We start from the raw sequence: 19,039 nt of genomic DNA on the forward strand, positions 1-19,039 counted from the left end.
CCAAAAGAAACATAAGCACCATGTCCTCAAACAGGCTCTCCTGTAGTGTCACAGCTCCCCCAGGGGACCAGGCTGGCTGTCCATTTTACATTGCCTGCACTGACCATGTGCCCACGCCACACTTACTAACACAGGCTCCTCAGGAACTCAGCTGGGAGATTTGCTGGACATGTACAGGTAGAGTCAGGACAGTGCCCCACAGACGAAGGTATCTTCTCTCTTTCTACCTTTCCCTTAGAAAAACAGAAGTGAGCACCACTCAGCAACTGAAGGTGTTAGCTCTAGTATTAGAGAATAAATCCATGACTGGATTTATGGAAACACACACTTGAATGACTGAAGCTTTATGGGTTATAAAGGTGACATTTGCAACATCAGCAACTTTTGCCCTCTCCTGGTAAGGACCCACGTACTCTTTGTAGAAGTTATGGGCTTTTATAGGTACAATATAACAGGTCTGTCACAAAAGCAAAACTGAAAACTCCAGCAGTAACATATAGGAGATATTTATTGTCAGGCACTATCACATCAAAATAAGTAAGCAAATGCCATAGTAACTAACAAAACACAGGAGAATGTCTTGTGAATTCACTGGATTTTAGTTTCTGCCATCTTCAAAGAAGAAATTTTTGGGGTTTGGCTGACAGGAAACCACAAAGCACAACTGTCCTGTAATTGGAGCAATCAGACACGTACAGAAACAACAATTATAGGCAAAGTAAATCTGTTGTAAACAGATCTGTTTACTGTGTTTCTAACCACCTCACATATTTTTCTGAATATTTGAGGGTATAAGCTTGTGGGTTTTTTTCTTCTGCTAAAAGTCCCAAGATTTTTAGGACTCAGTACTATAAAGATCAGTTTTCTAAATGCTTATTCTCTGGGCTGGCAATAGTGGTTTATTCCACTGAGAAGATAAACAATTAGTTTAAAGTTTAATGTTACAGACAAATGACTTAGGTTTCTGGTAATTACTGAAGTTGGGGGAGCAAGTTTTTTGATGAAAAATTATGAAATTGTTTGTTTAGTATTAGTCAAGCATATTAATATTTCAGAGTTGTGAGAATGACATTGTTTTCTCCATCCTAGCCAGTCAAACCATAAGATACAAAGCTTGAAGTTAACAGTGCAAATACAGCTCTTAAGAAAATTAAAAAGCTGCACCCCCCATAAAAAACCAGTCCCAGTAACTTTAGGAAAGGTAATAGTGTGGGATTAACTCATTGCCTGTTGAATAGCATGGACCCTAACCCATTCTCTTGAAATTCTCAAACAGAACACATTGAAGTTCAAGGGTAAACAACAATACAGGGAAAACAACAGAAACCAGCATACTTTTAAGAGCAGGAGAATACAGAAAACACCCCTAAGGCACCTTTCTTTCAAACAAATGTTGGAAGACAGCATTAGTCCTTGACTAAAATACACCTTCTTGTGTCTTCTAATGGAAATCAAAGACTGATTTATAATCAGTGTGCCTTTTGCCCCTGAGATGGGAAAGGTACATTCAATGTACCTTCAAATAAATCCTTCAGATTACATTCTGAAAAAATACATTAGGCTCAGGTGAATCCTCTTCAAAAGTGACCTCAGCTGGATGACGTAATCAGCAATTAAAATTCTACAGATGCTAATAGGCCTCCAGTAATCGTTTTCTAAGTTACATCCAAGTACCTCCCTTCATAATGGAATCTGTGTCTGCTAAAAAAATGCTGAAACACCACTCTCAGTTTCACAAAGCAGAGCCCAGCTATACTTCATTTCGGAATCTGCATTGGCATAAGTAATTTTGCTCTCCCCAGACAGCCAAGCCAAGATAAATGGGGAAAATAGCAGTTAAATCACACCTGTTGAGAATTTTGTCTTTTCCTGATCAACTGACACCATAAATTCATCATGTGATTCTACATTCACTTTGTCAGTAGAAAAGTTACTAGAACTGTTACATCCTGGTTAAGTGTAGGGTTATTTATCCCATGAAGACACAGGTAGTTATGACAATAACATTTACTTCAGATAATAGTGATTACATAGCCAAGGCACACACTGAAAATTGTAGATCTGTAGCTTGGAATGCTTGAGATGGTTTCCACTGAGCTCTCACCCCTGATGCTCTTCCTCAGTGATCTGATGTTGTAGCCTAGGTTTATTAGGATTGTGTTCAATCAACCAGTCAGCAAGCCAAGTCTGTGGAACACAAAACCACAAACATTTTCAGTTTTCTGTTGTTTTCTATTAAGTGTATGGGAGAATATTAAAAGCATTACTTGAAACGTCTGATACAGACACTCTCCTGCTGTGCTGAGAAATAAAGATCTTTCAGAAGAAACGGACATATGAATAACCTGTTTTTTAGAAAGGTTCTTTTAAATCTTCACAGCTTATATTGCTTCTGAACAATTCACACTGACCTTTAGAGGACAATTTTTCCTGGCAATGTCTATCTCTCTGTCTGTCTAAGAACATTTGAGCCATGCTTCAAATAATCCAGACAACTCTATCTTGGAATGAGGATGTACAATATGCATGAAACTGCTGAATGAAATATTATTCCTGACAACACCTACAGATACTTTATCTAGTAATCACTCATTAGAAGTATCAGTCTTCTGCACTGAAATCACCTGTCAGTTCCTAAAACTTAAAAACAAAGCATGGTTACTTTTTGAAATTAATCTTGTAAGTTTTCCAGCAAATTATATTTAAATAAGAACGTGGGAGGTAGGAATGCCTTGAGTCCTAACTTAATCTGCCAATGTCTCAGCCTGGCCTTAGGCAAAATAACCCTCTGCCTCAGTTTCTCCACTTCTAAAGAGAAGTTTTTAACACATCTTTATTTACTTCACAAGGCTGTTGACGATTAGTTTCTGGAATGCTAAGTACAACAAACTTGATACCATACTGTGAAGTGAAAGAATTCATAGAATAGTAGACCAGTAAGGTAGGCAACACTCTCCTTTTATTACCAGGCACAAAAAGATTGGTTTGCAAAGAAAGAGACAACAAGCAGAGCACTATGACAATCCTCACAGGTTAGTCAGCAATAGCATAAGAACAGTAAGAACTCAAGACAGAAACGGAAGACAAACAAAAAAAACCCCTAAATCCCAAAATGCAAAAGCCCTTAAAAAGACTACTTGGGAAAAAGACATTTTAAAATCATTTGAGCCTGACTAAATTTATCCTGTGTTACTCAGAGAATCAGCTGAAGCAACCTCTGTGGTGCTAGCAAGTATTTCTGAGTCTACAGATAGTTTTTGATGTCATCTTCAAAAAGAAAAAGGTGGGGGGGAAGGGGGGAAAGGAAGAGACAAATCACGGCAACCTAAGTTATTCAGTTCCTGGAAGGATATTAGGGGGAAGAAAAAAAATTCATCAATCTCCCTGTAAGTCACCTGGCAAATAACAAACTGAAAAGCAAGAGCCAACATATATTTCTGAAAAAAAACCAAAAGTAGTAACAAATCAACATCATTATCCTTCTGTTACAAGGTCACAGACATTCTGGACAGGGAAGAGGAGCAAACGTCATGTTTTCATTTTAGTACGGTTATTGACACTGCTTCATACAGCTGTTTTACAAGCAAGGAAGGCATAAATGGTTTCGATGAGTTACTATTAGTTACCACATAACTGGATAGAAAATTGTCCTCAGAATGCAGAGATTAATTGGAAGCAAAAACAAACAATGAGCTAAAGAAATGTGACTTCTAAGGTAAGAGGAAAAAGGTCAGTTTTTAATATAGTGAAGAGATGACCAAAAGGAAAAATAAAAGATGGTAGCGCTCTTCAAGTATGCAATAGGTTGCTGCAAAAAAAAGAGACATTACATTGTTTCCAATGTCCTCTGGGGATAGTAAAAAGGAAGGAAAAAAAAAGTAACGGGCTTAAGATTGGAGCACGGGAGATTTAGGCTAACTTTTAGTGAAAGCTTTTTAACTAAGTATAATTAAGCACTGAAACAGACTGTCTAGGGAGACTGTAGATTCTCCATCATTTGGAGTGCTAAAGAACAGGCCAGACAAACATTTGTTAGGAATGGTTAGATACAATTGGTCTGACCTTTGGGCAAAGGGATGGATGAAAAGGCTTCTTCATTTCTGTTTTCTAGATTTCTATAGTAACAGTGCCAGACATACAGATAAAGAGAACAGGTTATAAAGCTGGAGCAGTCAAAGTATTTTTAATCTGACCTCATCTATACCACATAGTTCATAGCAACACCCCTGAATTATTTTCAGTCTTTTTTTCTGAAACGTATCTTTTAGAAAAATGCAATGTTGATTAAAAACCTGATAGTGATGTAGAATCCACCGCAACTGCCAGTAAGTTGTCACAGTGATTAATTATTTGCATTCTTGAAGAAGTACTAGTGTGAATGACTTGAACTTTAAGAATACAAGAAACATTTACCATATTTTTCTAGATGAAAGCAAGCTAATTTTGCTTAGGGACTCAAAAAAAAAAAAACAACCGAGCCACCACCACTAAAAAAAAAAAATCAGGAAATTAACTCTAGTCTTTCCATGAAGAACTGTAATTTGAATGACATCCGTGGTTAAAAGGAACAATATGTGAGAGGAGGGCAAGAGGCGTCAGCCTGATAACTAGAAAGGGGTCACAAGAAGACCGAAAAATTTTCTGTAGGTCAGTTTGACTATTCAAGACAGGTTTCACTCAAAAGAATCATAGTTAATTTTCCTGGTGAACGTGGAACAACCCAAGTAAATGCTAATCAATGCTGTGCAGTCAAAATAATAGCTTGTCCTAAAGAAGGATTCATAATATTAATCTAAATAAACACAACAATGACAAAATATAGACGGCCTTGTTAAGAACTCTACAGTATTTTACTCAACTGTGTAACTACTACCAGTGTGGTTAGCATCTAATCTCACTTAGTGCCTATTTTATGAGAGCTGTTTCATCTCAAACTCACCTCAGAAAGAGTAAATAAAGTAAAAACTTATACTTGACAACATATGATAGTACCCATTTACCTTTCTAGCCATCTGTAACAACTACTTGTTAGAAAGAGTTTTACAGAAGTCACCTAAACCCACTGTCATTTCATCAAGGCTGATTTCATTTAGGCCTGGCCCTCATTTCGTCTGTTAACAAACCAATCACCTTCTTGAAAGGCAAATGTTATTTGATCAGTTCGTTAGCAGGTAGCTAAAACAGCACAGGTCCTTAAAAAAAGAGTAGCTTTCCTATACACAAAGACTTCACTAATGAAAAGTAAATGTATCACAAAGCATGCAACACAGTACTGACAAACTGTACGTACCATTGGATCTGCTGGCTTCTCTTTACACAGTGCAGTGAGCCCAGCGAGTAACGTAGGCTTTACATAAAGGTTCAGGTAATCCCTAGCTCTTTGTCCAGTCGGAATTGGCTCCAGAATCGCTGTAAAGAGTAACCACAAGTGTTGGAAAGCAGCTTGTAGAGTCATTTTAAAAAGCATTCTTTCAAAGGTTGATTATATATGAGAGCTGCTGTTTTCCTTAGTAAGTTAATAATACATAATGGTTTTTACAGCTTCTTCCACAACAAACTGCAAAGAAACTACCTGAACCCCTTTACAATGACCCTGAGGTCATTTTACTAATTATAGACAATTATGAAAGGGGAACAAATCACACCACCTGGGGGAAACCTATATCCTTGAAGATGCATTAGGGCATGAAAGAAACTACATCCCATGCTTAGTGCTTCCTTCTTGCAGTATGAAGCTTGCTTCCAAGACCCTAAAAATCTCACCTTAAGTCCAACTTTGTTGTTAGGGTGAGGAGAAAAGACAGATTACAATGGGTAAGGTTTGTAGGGAAGTGCATCATCTTTTATTAAACTAACTGATACAGTTGACAGAAACAGACAAGTTTTTCTAGCAGTTTCCCTTGCACCTTTCTGTCAGAGAGCAAAGCCACCTTTCAACTGTTACATTACAAACAAGAGACCTTCTCCCAGCTTTTCCAGGTTCTACGGCCCATTCCTCTGGCACTTAACTTCGGAATTGCGCCAACATGTGAGCATCCAGCTGCGTGGAACTGGAATTACTCAACCTGAGCGCAAGAAGAAAGTCCGTATTCTCAAGCCAACAGGAGTCTCCAGGACTGACAGTGCCAGAAAGACATGCTGGAGTGTAATAGCTTCCCATTTTCTCTTCTTTAGCACCTTTGTCTGCTCCAATTCCCAGACCACAGATTTTGAAAAGTAGAAGCAATCCCTGTAACTATAATGGCTCTTTAGATACATTTTGATATGCCTTTCATAACAGAAAATCTCAGCTTGTACATAAAGAGACTCATATTCTCATAAAGCAAACAAACCCAACCCCTTTTAAATCCAATTTTATCTAGAGTCTGGACAGAGACAAGTAATAACAGAGAAGGTCACCTTCCTCCCAAAGACTGGCAATGTATTATTTGCACTATTTTACCTTCTGGAAACATGAATCGAATTTCTCTTTCCGCTGAGGAAATGCTGAGACTGCCGTGAAGCGCATTCCTCAGATCATCAGTCCCATAGATTGCTCTTAAACTAAAAACAAGATAAAAAGCTGCTTGGTAGGCAACTGCAAATCCCTTCCAAGTCTCTGCAGTCTGAGAGCATATAAAAGCAATATATATGGACTAATTAACAAGGCATTGGCTTGATTTTGTTTTTTTTAAGAAAATATGTGGCTACCTAAAATTTATGTTCATAAGCTCAGCATTCTCCGTATTATTAAAAATCAAAGGTGAAAAGCTATGTTAGACAAAACTGAAGAGATAACAGGCCACCCCAAATCTCAATCTCTATTGCAAAAGAGAAAAAAAAATACAAAGGAGCAAAATTCTGGTCTCAGTTAAGAGAAAGACAAAATCCAACTGACTTCACCAAGGCCAGTCAGTGAGTTACCTGTGAGGGTGAGTTCTCCTAGCTCTTATGCTGTTTGATGGTCCAAGCAATTCCTTCCAGTATGAGACTGCGCAATGTCTGGCAAGCACCATAGCAACTAAAGGTCCAGAACTCATATAGGCTGTTAAATTAGGAAAAAACACTTTTCCATATTGGTCTGCATAAAAGTTGCTACATTGCTCTGGGCTTAACTGGAGCTTCCGTTTCTATAGAGTGTAAAAGAAAAAAAAAGAATGAAAAAAGCTTCCCAAATTAAGATAGCTTGCTACCTCAGGTAGGACACAGTCCTCTGATGCAGACATATCTTCAAGTGCAGAACAGAGTAAGGTCCCAGCCTAATCTGATTCTCCCAGCTCTGATCCTCTTTGAGATACAGAGTAACAAAAAGCAAGAGTTTTCCAAGTTAATTAAGCAGACAAACAGGTCATTTGAGTAAGATGTAATTTTAGCCTAAGCAAACTACAGCATTTTAAAACTGCTGGATGACTTAAGGTACAGTCAGGGCACATAACAGAGAAAGTGAAGAGCATTACAAGGGCAGGATTTAATTACTCAGCTGCTCCAGCATAACGTTTTACTTTAAAACAATTTTCTCTTCAGCCCACACCGTTATTATGCAATTGTTCTATTTTTCATTCAGTTCTCATGCTGTACGATTGTCAGGATAACTGCCTAGCCTGCAGGTGCCTAGGATTAGGACAAGTCTGGGAGGTTATCAGAAGGCATAACACTCACAAAAAGAGAATATTTTTTTTTATTTTTTTTAAAAAGTGCATTCTTTGAGCCTGAACTTACGCGACACAAGAGTATCGCAAATTCAGATTCCTAATAATAAGCGCAGCCGAGGCTCACGCCGTGCCACAGAGCCGGATACCACGGCCAAGGGTGCCGCCGGGGGGAGGGGGGGGAGGGGGGGGGGGGAGGAGGGGGAGGAGGGGGAGGAGGGGGAGGAGGGGGAGGAGGGGGAGGAGGGGGAGGAGGGGGAGGAGGGGGAGGAGGAGGCGGCGCCGCCGGCGGCAGGCGCGAGCGCAGAGCGCCCCCCAGCGGCCGCCGCCGCCCGGTGAGGCGGGAGGGGGCCCTGCCGTGGCACGGCCCGGCCCGGCTGCGAGCGGCACTGAAGAAGGAGGGAAAAGGCCCCGCCAGGCACGGCTGGCGCCGGCCGAGGACCCTGCCGTACCCCTCCCTTCAAGCGATCTAGTTTTATTTCCCAGATTCTGGCTTATGATTCTTTTCCCAAGTGCTCGTGTAGAGCGAGTCTATAAGGAGCCCCATAGAAGAGGGCTGAGAGATTACATTTCTTACTAGCTAACAGCAAATCTCCCCTCAACGCAACCTCTGCTGAAAGTCACGCTCTAGAGCCTTTCCCAGCATCACAGGGTCTGACTCCCGTGCCTGCATGTCAGGTTCCATTAAAAACAGAGGAAACAAAAAATAAGTCAGAGCGCAACTAGCCAGCTATCTGATTCAACTAATTCTCTAAGTATCCACTTGGCAAACGCATGTGTATGAAACCTTGTGATGCCAGAACATATGCTCTCCAAAGAGTTACTTCGGAGAGTCCAAATAACTGCTACATATGTCTGCTAAATCAGAGTTTATTAACAAAGTCTGTGCTTCCCTGTGGTCAGCAAAAGTTGGTCTGTTCTGTTCCATTCCATCCCATGCACCAACAAAATGTATCCCTACAGAATCTGGCAGCCGTGGTTGATGACATGAAAAATACAGATTGATTTTGGGGCACACTATCTTTTAGTTACTGGCTTGAGTACTGAAAGTTAAGATAAATCTTGTTCTGACTTACAAACTGTTTTCTTTTCTGGAACACAGCCTATTACCTGAATGATCAGGAATCCTGATTTGAGAATGAGATCCTCTATTTCTTCTTCTTTATCAACAACATCTGGTTTGATGAGGGCCAGAGTTCTTTCCACAAAAATCTGAGGTTCCGGCATTAACATCTGCATCTTGGCTTCTAAACTGGAATTCATGTGCTCCTTTCGTACTGCAATGACACCAGTTCATGATATTTGGAGTCTGTTCAGCACACAGTCACCTGCAGTGACATTTTCCGTGTACTCGAGGAACAGAGACGGTCGCCCCCATTTTACAACAGCCACCTGAGATTTTCTCTGGACTAGTTCAGCACTCTGTAGTTCACGCTCTCTTTTTCAGTGCAGTAACATTTTGTGGAAAAGAAGCCAAAATGTTGTTAGCCAGTCATAAAATGTAAACTATTCTATTTCTAAAATGTCACTAATTAACTCAAACGATGCATGAGAGAGAAAAGCGTTATCATATACTTTGCTACGTGCCAGAATAAGCCAGGCTCACTGTGCTCTCACATCCTCCATCCACCAACCACGTGTTCCACCAAATCCAAAATCTATATTCGCACACATGAAGACTGTGCTGTGGGACTTACTACTTGGAGCTAGTCCATCTCTAAGCCTCAGGGTATTTCTCAATTGTTATTTCATTCTTACATTTATGGACTTAAGACAAAGTGCAGGTTTTCTAACTGATGGGATCAGGCCATTAGCAAGCCATTACAATACAAAATTGTTCTGTGAGTAGAGGAACTAGTGCAGGCAGGTGTCTGACAGACTTGTGACTGCTGTCCTTTTCCCCACCTCCATGCTCACAGCCCTAGGTCTCTCTCCATCTGCACTGGACAAGACACAGGTACGCAGCCGACGGGCCAGCACACTGCTGCAAAAATCGTACATAAATGCTCGGTTACACCTGCCTTCTCAGATGGGATGATCTTTTCCACACCTATACCTTTGAGGCTTCTCATTCGCTTTCAAGTTTGGTGGAACAGGCCATGTATGGCCTCCATCGAGCCAGCCGCCTGCGCCCCCAGGGGAGGAAAGATGGGAGAGCTGAGAGGGGGACGGCTGGGGGCTGCCTTTGCCTAGGAACCAGGCGGAAAGTACACACACCCCGAGCAGCCAGCCCGGAGCTGGAACACCCCGCCACAAGCAGCCCAACAGGCCCAGGGCTCGATGGAGGCCCGAGGAGACAGGCGACTCCCTCCTCTCCTCAGGCCCCTTCCCGCCGCCCGACCCGGAGGGCTCAGCCCCGCCTACCCTGAGGGACACGCCGCCACGCCAGCAGCTCTGCCTGCTTCTGCCCCCACAGCGGCTGCCACCGCTCCCCCCGCCCAGCCCGGCTCGGCTCGGCTCGGCTCCGCTCGGCTTGGCCGGGCCCGGCCCAGCGCGCCGCTGCTGAGCCCTTCCCGCCGGCAGCGCCATGCCACGCACCTTCCCGCTCCGCCGCCGTTGCTAGGCGACAGCGGGGCCGGCTCGCCGGGTGGAGCGGCCACAAGATGGCCTCCGCGCCCCTCGGCTGTTCGCTAAGCGGGGGCGGAGGGCGGGGATCAAAAATGGCGGCCGGGGAGCGGCGGGAGCGGCGCTGTGCTGGCAGCCAGAGGCCGCCGCCCTCGGAACGCGCCTCGCCGCCCGGGACAGCCGCGGCCTCCGGGCAAATTACCGAGGGCCACATCTACCGGTTTATGGGCACCTTGGCAGTAACGAGAATAAGGAAGGGAGCAGCGTGATCTGGAGGGGAGCTATCAAAAATCTCACTTCTCCTTGACAATAAAAAGCTTTATGTCAGTTTTACCTCAGACTCGGGACTGCTGAGAGAGGCGTGATCTCACAGCAGACGTTCATAAACTTGAGGTAACTTGGAAAAAGAATAAGCACACAAGCCCTTCTTCAGGTTATTTAAATACCACTATTTATTGTGGGAGCAGGCACGAGGTTTCCTGTTTATGTGCCTGATCAACATCAGCAGGATCGGGAGCTTACAGTCCGCAGCCTTCTGGCATACCGGACGTACTGACCTGAATCTACAGCTCTCTAATATTGTTATTCAGCATTTTTTATTTAATTACAGAGTCTACCCAGTGCTACCTCACCTTTATCACAAAAAGAAACATGTAATGGGTAAGAAACGGTCACTGTTTTCCAAGTTAAACTGTAATGAGGTGAGCCATAAACAGAGCTGGGGAAGCCACATTCCCTGGGGATTTTTACCAGGTTTTCACCACCATCATGCCAATAACCTCACTCCCTGCACACTCCCTATTTCCCTCACTCTCTGGGGCTACTCCCGCTTGGAGCAGTCACAGTACAGCCATCATGGGTCCGACACGACCCTCCATGCCATAGCCTGGCCTATGAGCTAGAAGCCAAAGCATTGGGTGCTGGCAGCCTCCGGCCCCGGTATCGCCTCCCCGTCTGCCCTGTTTACCCCGGGCAGGGCTGCACGTGCTGCCGCTGGCTCCCCGGGCTGAACGTGGGCCAGCAGGCCCGGCACTATCAGGGTGTGGGCCAGCCAACGGCGCTGATAACTGCTGAGCTCACTCTGCAGCCCTGCCTCTCCTCATCTGGGCCTTATCCCCTCTTCTCACCTATTTCTCAAAAATTGTGGGAGCCGAGGTGCTGTTAAGACCCCTGGCCTGCTGGCAAATTCAGCTGAAACTGGCCATTGCATTTGAGTCCTCAAGGTGACACTGACAAAGGGACAGAGAGAAAACACAGGTATATAGGCTTCAATTTTTTAATGAAATCAGACTGAAAGTAGATGCAAAGGAGAAAAGACAAAAAAAAACCAAACCCACTTTAAGAGCCATAGATGCTGACACTGTGTATTCTGGTTACAGAGGAAATAGCAAATTAACTGCAAAAGCTCTTTTTAGTGTAAGAAAAATCCACTTTGCCTTAATCTTTTTTATGAGTAATGTAAATAATGTAAAAATAGAAACAAGAAACAAAACTATGCAATTAATTCCTTGCAGCCAGTGTGCAATATGTTTAAAAATTAAAGACTAAGGTTTTTATTCACATACTTTAAAAAATAAAGGTTCCAAGTACCCAAGACTGAGTAATTCAAATACAGGCTTTCCTTTACTGGTGCAGCCATATGGTATTTGGTTCTTTAACAGAGATACCTTCTCCAATATTTAATTTGAAGACATTGTAAACATTGCAACTACACAGACATAATGGATAAACATGTTTTATTAAAAAAAAAAAAAGATGACAGAAAGAGTTCACCAGGTTTTTTTAGTTTAGTTCAGAGTTAATTTGGCAAGAATAGTTTCTTTCCAAAGACAATGAACACAAGTCTGACAGCCCTAGCTTAGGTTTAGCAGTTCAAAGGCTTCCTCAGCCTGGATGAATATTCAGAATTATTATTACACAAGTAATGTTGAATTTAATATCAATGTAAAACACTGCTAACAATCTCTTGCGATTTCTTTATTATGTGCTTTTTTTTTTTTTAGCTAACCAAGTTTAAAAAAAAAAAAGGTATGTTTCTGTGCATCCTTATATGCTGCAGTTTCGCCAGGAGCAGGGCCCTGTGCACTTCGCTCCCCACCACGGGCCCTCGGTCTGTATCAGAATCTCTCCTCCTTGCTGTCTCCAGAAGCATTTCTGGAGGGCGGAGATTGTCTAATTTTAGTACCTCGCAGAACCCTCCGCTCTCCAATGAAAGGGTGGCTGCATCCGGAGCTGCAGCCAATTACCCCGGGCTTCCTCCTGCTACGCTTCCCACGACGGTTTAATAATGCAGACTTACACATTTAAAGTGGCCCCACATGTTAAGAGAAAATAATATTACGTGTTCCCTATCAAAGACATATCTTTTTACAGTAGTAGAATCTCAAAGGTTTCTTTTAAAGCTTCGGATTCCATAAATCTGACCTTACAACCATTAATATAATTCTCTTATATATTATCTTTATAGTGCTTGAAAAAATATTTCTAATAACTAAAAGGCTGGTCTGAAGCATCTTCCCCAACTTCTGTACGCCAGGGATGTGATTTTAAGAAAAGAAACAAAAAAAAGTAAAATTATAATTACAATGTAATGAACAGTTACAATTCTGAATAGTTCTCTGGGCATAGCTTTGCTGCTGTCTCTTAGCTGTTAAGCGGTTTAACGAGCCTTAGTTGTCTCACTTATTTTTAGCTGGCATGGAATACAGCAACACTGAGAGATTGTGGCTGCAGTTGCATTTGCATTCTAGTAACAACAGATAAGTAACTTCTTAAGGGAAAATATTATTTCAGAGCTTTGTACTCCAATACTGCAAAAAGGTGGAAAAAGTAATGTCTTGCAGACTGTTAAGGAAAGAAAAACGGAATGATGAAAATAACAGGGTGAGGATAAACTAAAGGAATAATACCGACTAGTTGCATTGATTAAAAATGAAGCTTGCCTGTCTTTAGCTTTATTTGCATTTTGACATTAAGCACAGAAAAATGTATTTGCTTTAGTAGTAATTTGCTAGCTATACATTTACCACACTTACAACTTTCGTCCACCACTGGCTTTTTTATGCGTCTGTCTCTCATGATAAACTGTCATACCTACCCACAGTACCGGCTTACCTTCAGCACTTGCTTCATCCATGCTTGCTTTTGCAGTGCAAAGTGTCTATGACGGAAATCCTGCGATCAAGCTAACTTCCTCTCCCACAAGCCTGCTCTCTCCCCCATTTCTGCCTCTTACAGCTAAACAATTCTACCTCTGCAGCTTATCTGCACGCCTGTAATCCCAGCTAGCTTTTCATTGCTGCTGGCTAACCCTTGTCAAGCATTCCTTGCTGCTCTCCTCTATTCCTACCATACTCTTTAAAGATAAAATTAACAAGGTATTCTCTTGATGCTTCCCCTTTCTACAAGGCTGCAAGTGGCAATAACAAAAACCTTATCTACACATCTGCAACTCCATCACTTGCCCTATTAACCTCACCCTATTTCATTTCCTGATCTTCCCCACACGCACTCCTTCATTTGCTCACAGCTTTAGTCATTCAGCCTGCTCTGACTCCCCAGCACCCACACAGATATGCTTGTCTCTTTTACATTAAAAAAAAAAAAAAAAAAAAAGCCTTTGGTAGAAGTGCTTGTTGTCATCTCACTTTTACAAGTCTTCCAGTTGCATCTCTTATCCGGTTCTACCCTAAATCCCCTTCAGACTTGGTGTTGCTTCCTTTCGCCATCCAAAAGCTTCTGAATCCATCTTAAACCAATCTCCTCTTTTGCCTTCAGTCATGTTTAGCACAGCTAGCTAGTGTCCTATCTTAACTTTCACAATTATTCTCACCTACTGCCTCTCCAATCACTGTTTCAGCTTGGCTTGTCAGTACCTTCCCTTGCATTTCCTTCCCTTTTCTGCAAGAGCAGTGGTGAGTGCTCTTCTTGACTCTCCTCCCTTCCCTTCTAGCTCATAGCTCAACATCCTAACAGGTAGATATAGATGTGTCATTACTGTCTCCTTTCAAACTTCAGGTGTCTCTCTTGCAATTTAAAGTTTTGTTAATGAGCGTGGGTTAGACAAACCATCAGCCTGCAAACCAACCACTTTTCTACTGAGTTATTTTACAGCCAGCTGTGCAAAGGTGCAGGTGGAACCTTATGGCCAGGAACGTGCGGTTTGGGCTCAGATTGGTCTAAACTGCTGTGGAGATGTCAACCAAGACATGATCTTTGTTATTTATTGACATGGCTGGTAATCTTGCACAAGCTCTCCTCATCTCAGTTATTGTTGACTTCCTTTTCTCTGGCCTCAATAAAGATTCACTTCCATTCAGAAAGCTCTGCAACACCATTTTCTTAGTTCTCCAGTTAACTACGTTAGTTCTCCACATCTTTCCAAACAGACTCCTCCCTATCCCACACAAAACTCTTAGTCTTCAATTGCAAACCCATCCACACACTGATCTGGCCCTACGTACCTTCTGCTTGACACTCTAAGGATATCTCCTGTTTCCTCCCAGCCTGTACAACTGAATTCCACTAGGCAGTTTCAAATAAAGACCTTTCTTCCTTATCCCATGATGAGCTCCTCTTGAACACTTGTAGAGGTTGGCATCGACAACTTATTTTCTATAAAGCTCCTACTCAACTGTATATAGACATTGTATATAGATACTGCGTATAGGTATTAGGCTTTTACCGAACGTTTTGGAGCAGAAACAATTGCCTGCGTTCGCTCTTTCATCATTCTACATAATGTTTAACATAATACTGGCTTGGATTATCCCTGAGGCCACTAAACTCAAAGATAAGTATTGAGTGGGGATAAATAAATAATGAAAATAAATAACTAAATAAAGAAATAAAACAAATAAATAAATGTATGAATAAACCAATACCGATCTTTTATTTGGCAAATTACAAGAGGCAAACAGTTAAATAAGGCTTTTTTAAAAGTTATATTGTCAATGCTTCCTTAAATGCATCTACTCTTCATCTTAAGTCCATGTAGCATAAGGCATCCTTTTTGCTGTTCTTATTTTGAGTACTTCCTTTCCACCATAACATTAAAATCAATGGGATTGGTTGCACAGAGTTATTATTAAATTTATTTATTTATACTGTGCATAAAGACTAACTCAGACAGAAGCTTCCTATAGCAAGTATTTTGTGTATAGCAGGCAGTCTGAGATGCTTACAATCAATTTAGACAAGACAGACATAGGGTGTGGGAAAGGCCCAAGATCAGAAAGTCCACACACAAGTAAAATTCAATTGAATTTCTGTCAACACCATGAATAATCATAGGAATTACAGGATTAAAAGAAAATGGCAAACAGAATGAGTTTTTTTCTCAGCAGTAAAAGTGTCATGTAAGGAGGATTAGCACCCAAGCAGGTATGTGTATATTTTTCTATCATTAACCGCAAGCTTTGAGCAGGGGGTGAAATGCAAGACCAAAACCCAACTCACAACCCAGAGGAATACCTTAAAATTACCTGTGGCATGATTGGGCCTGGTGAGACAAGTAATAATCATAACAACCCATAACATCAAATCATAACATATGCTTATGTTTCTCAGTCTTTGATGCCTAGATATGTAAAGACTGACACTGTTAATCATGCCAGTCACAGTTCTCAAACTGGGCTGCTTGGCCAGTCTGCAACCACATTGCTATCCTGCTGCTGGATATGGAACATATAAGGCATCAAATAGCTATTAAAATGGCGCAACTGGAAATCACTGAGAGCCTTGCCAGTTGGGAACTGCTGTTTGGAATTGCCAAGATGAGACTGAGATGGACCTGACCAGGAGAACTTGGCAGTTGGAAAAGAGTACAGCTTTAAAGAGAGCACTGCTAAGTGGGAGAAGGATAACACGTGCCAAAGTACCAGTGCAAGGACTATGAAGGGAAAGATGAGACAGGTTCAGCAAAGTAAGAAAAAAAAATAAAGAGGAAAGAAAAAAAAGTCCAAATGAAATGACAATCGTTCAAGTCCTTAGCAAGGCTTGATGACATACAAAGGAGATGTTCGGGGCAGTGAATCTTGCAAGGAAATTAAGGAAAAAATATATCATCAAAAGCACTCAGAGGTTATATCCACCACCTGAGTCTAAACTTACATGACAGGTGTATATAAACTGCCAATTTCAGTTTAGTCTTGCGTGCTGGTCTACAAACTTGTGACTTCAGCAGAGATGTACTTCTGCAGTCAGCTGCCACATCTGCAGACATAAAAACCTGCAAAAAGAAGGTGGACAGGGCATTGAGGTGGTAGCATTCACCACGTCAGCCATCCCGGTCAGGTCACCCTGCAAACATCAGTTTGGCCCTAGTCCCCTGGAGTGACTTAAGCAAAGGCGTGGTATTTTCCAAGTGAAGCAGGCTAACAGCGCTGTACAAATGAATGCAGTCAGCTGACAGACAGTGGCTTAGTTGTTTTTAATCACAAACCAGACCTTTTTGGACCAGACTTGACAGGTTTACAATCTAAGCCAAAGCTGCCTTAAAAAAATCAAAAGTTGTTCTCTTGCTGGATGTGGGGTAAGTTCCTCTGAGATGGTATACACTAGGATAAAGAATATCTTATGAAAAATGTCTTTGCTTCTAACATTTTAAGTTCAATACAACAGAAACAATTTAAAAATATATTCTCATAAAGATGAGTATCTTTATCAGATAACATATACAACCTGTCCTGCAGACATTACAATTTTTATAAGTGCTGGTTAGGTACACGCTGTACTGTCTTTATTAGACCTGACCTCATATAACATAACTTCACAAACTTTAGCCTGAAGACCTGGTTGTAGAGCTTGTCCATAGCGTACCCTGTCAGCAGACTAGTCTGAGATAAACATCTCTAAAGATGAAATTCTGAGCTATTGTAACTTGGGCTTAAAGTGTGGCAGAATACTTACAGGTTAATACCCCTTGCTGACAGAGCACCTGGCTGACAAATCGCACATATAACACTTCCTTGTGTGTTCTTGAAATTACTCGTGTTGGGCACTTATTTCTAGATTGCTTTGATACTTTTCCATTTGTAAGCAGCAAAAATTGGGGGGGAGGGGGGTAAGATTTACAAGAGCAACTAGCCACCATGGCCGAGGATTTTAAATCCAGAAATCATACGAAAATCAGCTGCAATTCTAGTAACAAATCTGAGGCAGTCTTGCTGCACGTGTGCACGGGTACCAAAGCAGAAAGCTCAGCTTGGACCCGTTAAAGCGATGCTCACGGCAAATACCACAAGCACCAAAGCAAGAGTGGCTTGAAATTCTCGGATGTAGTGAGGGGCTGTTTTTCATATGATTTCCCAATACTAAGCACAATTTCCTTTTTTCCTCTTCCCCTTAAGAGGTCTGGCTTATAGCCTGAAGCTATGGAATGCTTATTTAAAAAAACAAACAAAACAAAACAAAAAAACCCCACCGAACACGTATCAGGCCCTTACTCTCTGTTGATTTTATTTCGTGGTCACTGCTACAAAACCAAACCTGATCTCCCATTTTACCAAGACCCTACTTCAGCAAATGGATCCTGTAGAGGATAAAAAGTTCTCTAAAAGCAGTTCACTGAAGGACACCCTGGATCCTAGACCAGGTTACTTAACAACAAAATGTATCACCACTATTTATTTTTATTGAGGAGTAGTTAGGCGCACTCTTTCCGAGTTGTAATAGCAGATAAAAATATGCAAGTTGAGCCAGAGGAGATATTTGGCAGAGGGTGGAGCAAGCATGTAAAAACATATGCATTCATTACTACAGAAAGTTCAGTAATAATTGTTCTTTTGCCCACAAGCAAAGGGCTTAACTCCTTTTTTTTTTTTTTTTTTTAAGATGTGGCAGTAAGCTTTGGCTGTCTGTCCAAAAGCCAAACTCTGTCCCTTTGACACAGACAAATGGGGTATCAGGCATGGTATACTGTACAAGAATCTGAAGTACGATTACAAGGAGCAATTGTCTTCCACACTTTTCGCACACAACTTTGTCAACAAGGCTGATATATCCTTAGGCAAAAGGAATTACGGCCTAGGCACATGCTCAGGGCTCCAGCTCCCAGAGTTATGTAATACCCAAATCTATGTTTCCATTAAAAACAACAGATTCTGGCCGTCTCGGTTGCAAAACCAGCAGAGCTGGAAACATTAAGTAAACGTTTTGCACTGGAGTAACTGACTCAGTGGACATACCCCATCTTAAGTTAAACCAGTGCAACAGCGCAAGTAAACACTGCCCTCAGGTTTCGCCGTTTCCGTAACTTCACCGGGCGGGACCCGCGGCCACCCCGGCAGGGGTCCGGCGGGCCCGGTGCGGCGGGAAGGGCCCTTCGCCGCGCCGCCGCCACCGAACAACGGAAGAGCGTTGGAGAGCGCCGAACCTGACCATCCGGGCCCCACGCCCTCAGGGCTTGGGCTTCCTCCCTGTCACGCCTGCGGCTTTCGCGAAGCGCCTGGCGAGGAAGGCAGCACTCGCCAGGGCGATGGGGGCGGCCGCCGCCAGAGCGGGCCCTTCCCCGCCCGCCTCACGGGGACAACACGCCGGGACCCGCGGGCCCCGGGGGAGGCGATGCTCCCCGGGCGCCTCCTGGGCCGTCCTAGCAGTAATAGCACGACGGCCGCCGCCCTATTCTTCCTCTTCCTCTTCCTCCTCCTCGCCGGCAGTGAGCGGCGCCCTCAGCACTGAGGCGAGAGGCCGCCGCGCGCGCTTTCCCTTCCCTCCCAGCCTAGTCCCGCGGGCCGCCATTCGCCTCACCCCGCGCGCCCCACCCGCCCTCCGCGGCAGAACCAACAGAAGCCGTCGAATAGCCTGAATGACAGACAGCGGTGGCCAACGAGGAAGCTCCTTATTGC

The 19,039-nt window shown here is 42.7% G+C and overlaps 1 protein-coding gene across 4 annotated transcripts; it reads right to left on the reverse strand.

Moving 5' to 3' along the window:
- Positions 1–490: 490 nt before the first annotated feature.
- On the reverse strand, positions 491–18,929 carry NME5 (NME/NM23 family member 5). Of its 4 annotated transcripts, none has more exons than XM_064458391.1 (6): positions 16,305–18,929; positions 8,739–8,905; positions 6,904–7,109; positions 6,443–6,543; positions 5,291–5,409; positions 491–2,187 (listed from the first exon to the last, which is right to left on the reverse strand). In XM_064458391.1, the coding sequence occupies exons 1-6, from the start codon at positions 16,414–16,416 to the stop codon at positions 2,101–2,103; spliced, it is 792 nt and encodes a 263-aa protein (XP_064314461.1). In that variant the 5' UTR covers positions 16,417–18,929; the 3' UTR covers positions 491–2,100. The 4 variants fall into 4 exon arrangements, with proteins under 4 accessions (XP_064314461.1, XP_064314462.1, XP_064314460.1 ...); XM_064458392.1 differs by having other exon boundaries at positions 13,308–16,422; XM_064458390.1 differs by lacking the exon at positions 16,305–18,929 and adding an exon at positions 10,167–10,373.
- Between the last annotated feature and the right edge of the window lie 110 nt (positions 18,930–19,039).

This window comes from Phalacrocorax carbo, chromosome 8, assembly GCF_963921805.1.
Source record: "Phalacrocorax carbo chromosome 8, bPhaCar2.1, whole genome shotgun sequence".
NCBI classification, from domain to species: Eukaryota; Metazoa; Chordata; class Aves; order Suliformes; family Phalacrocoracidae; genus Phalacrocorax; species Phalacrocorax carbo.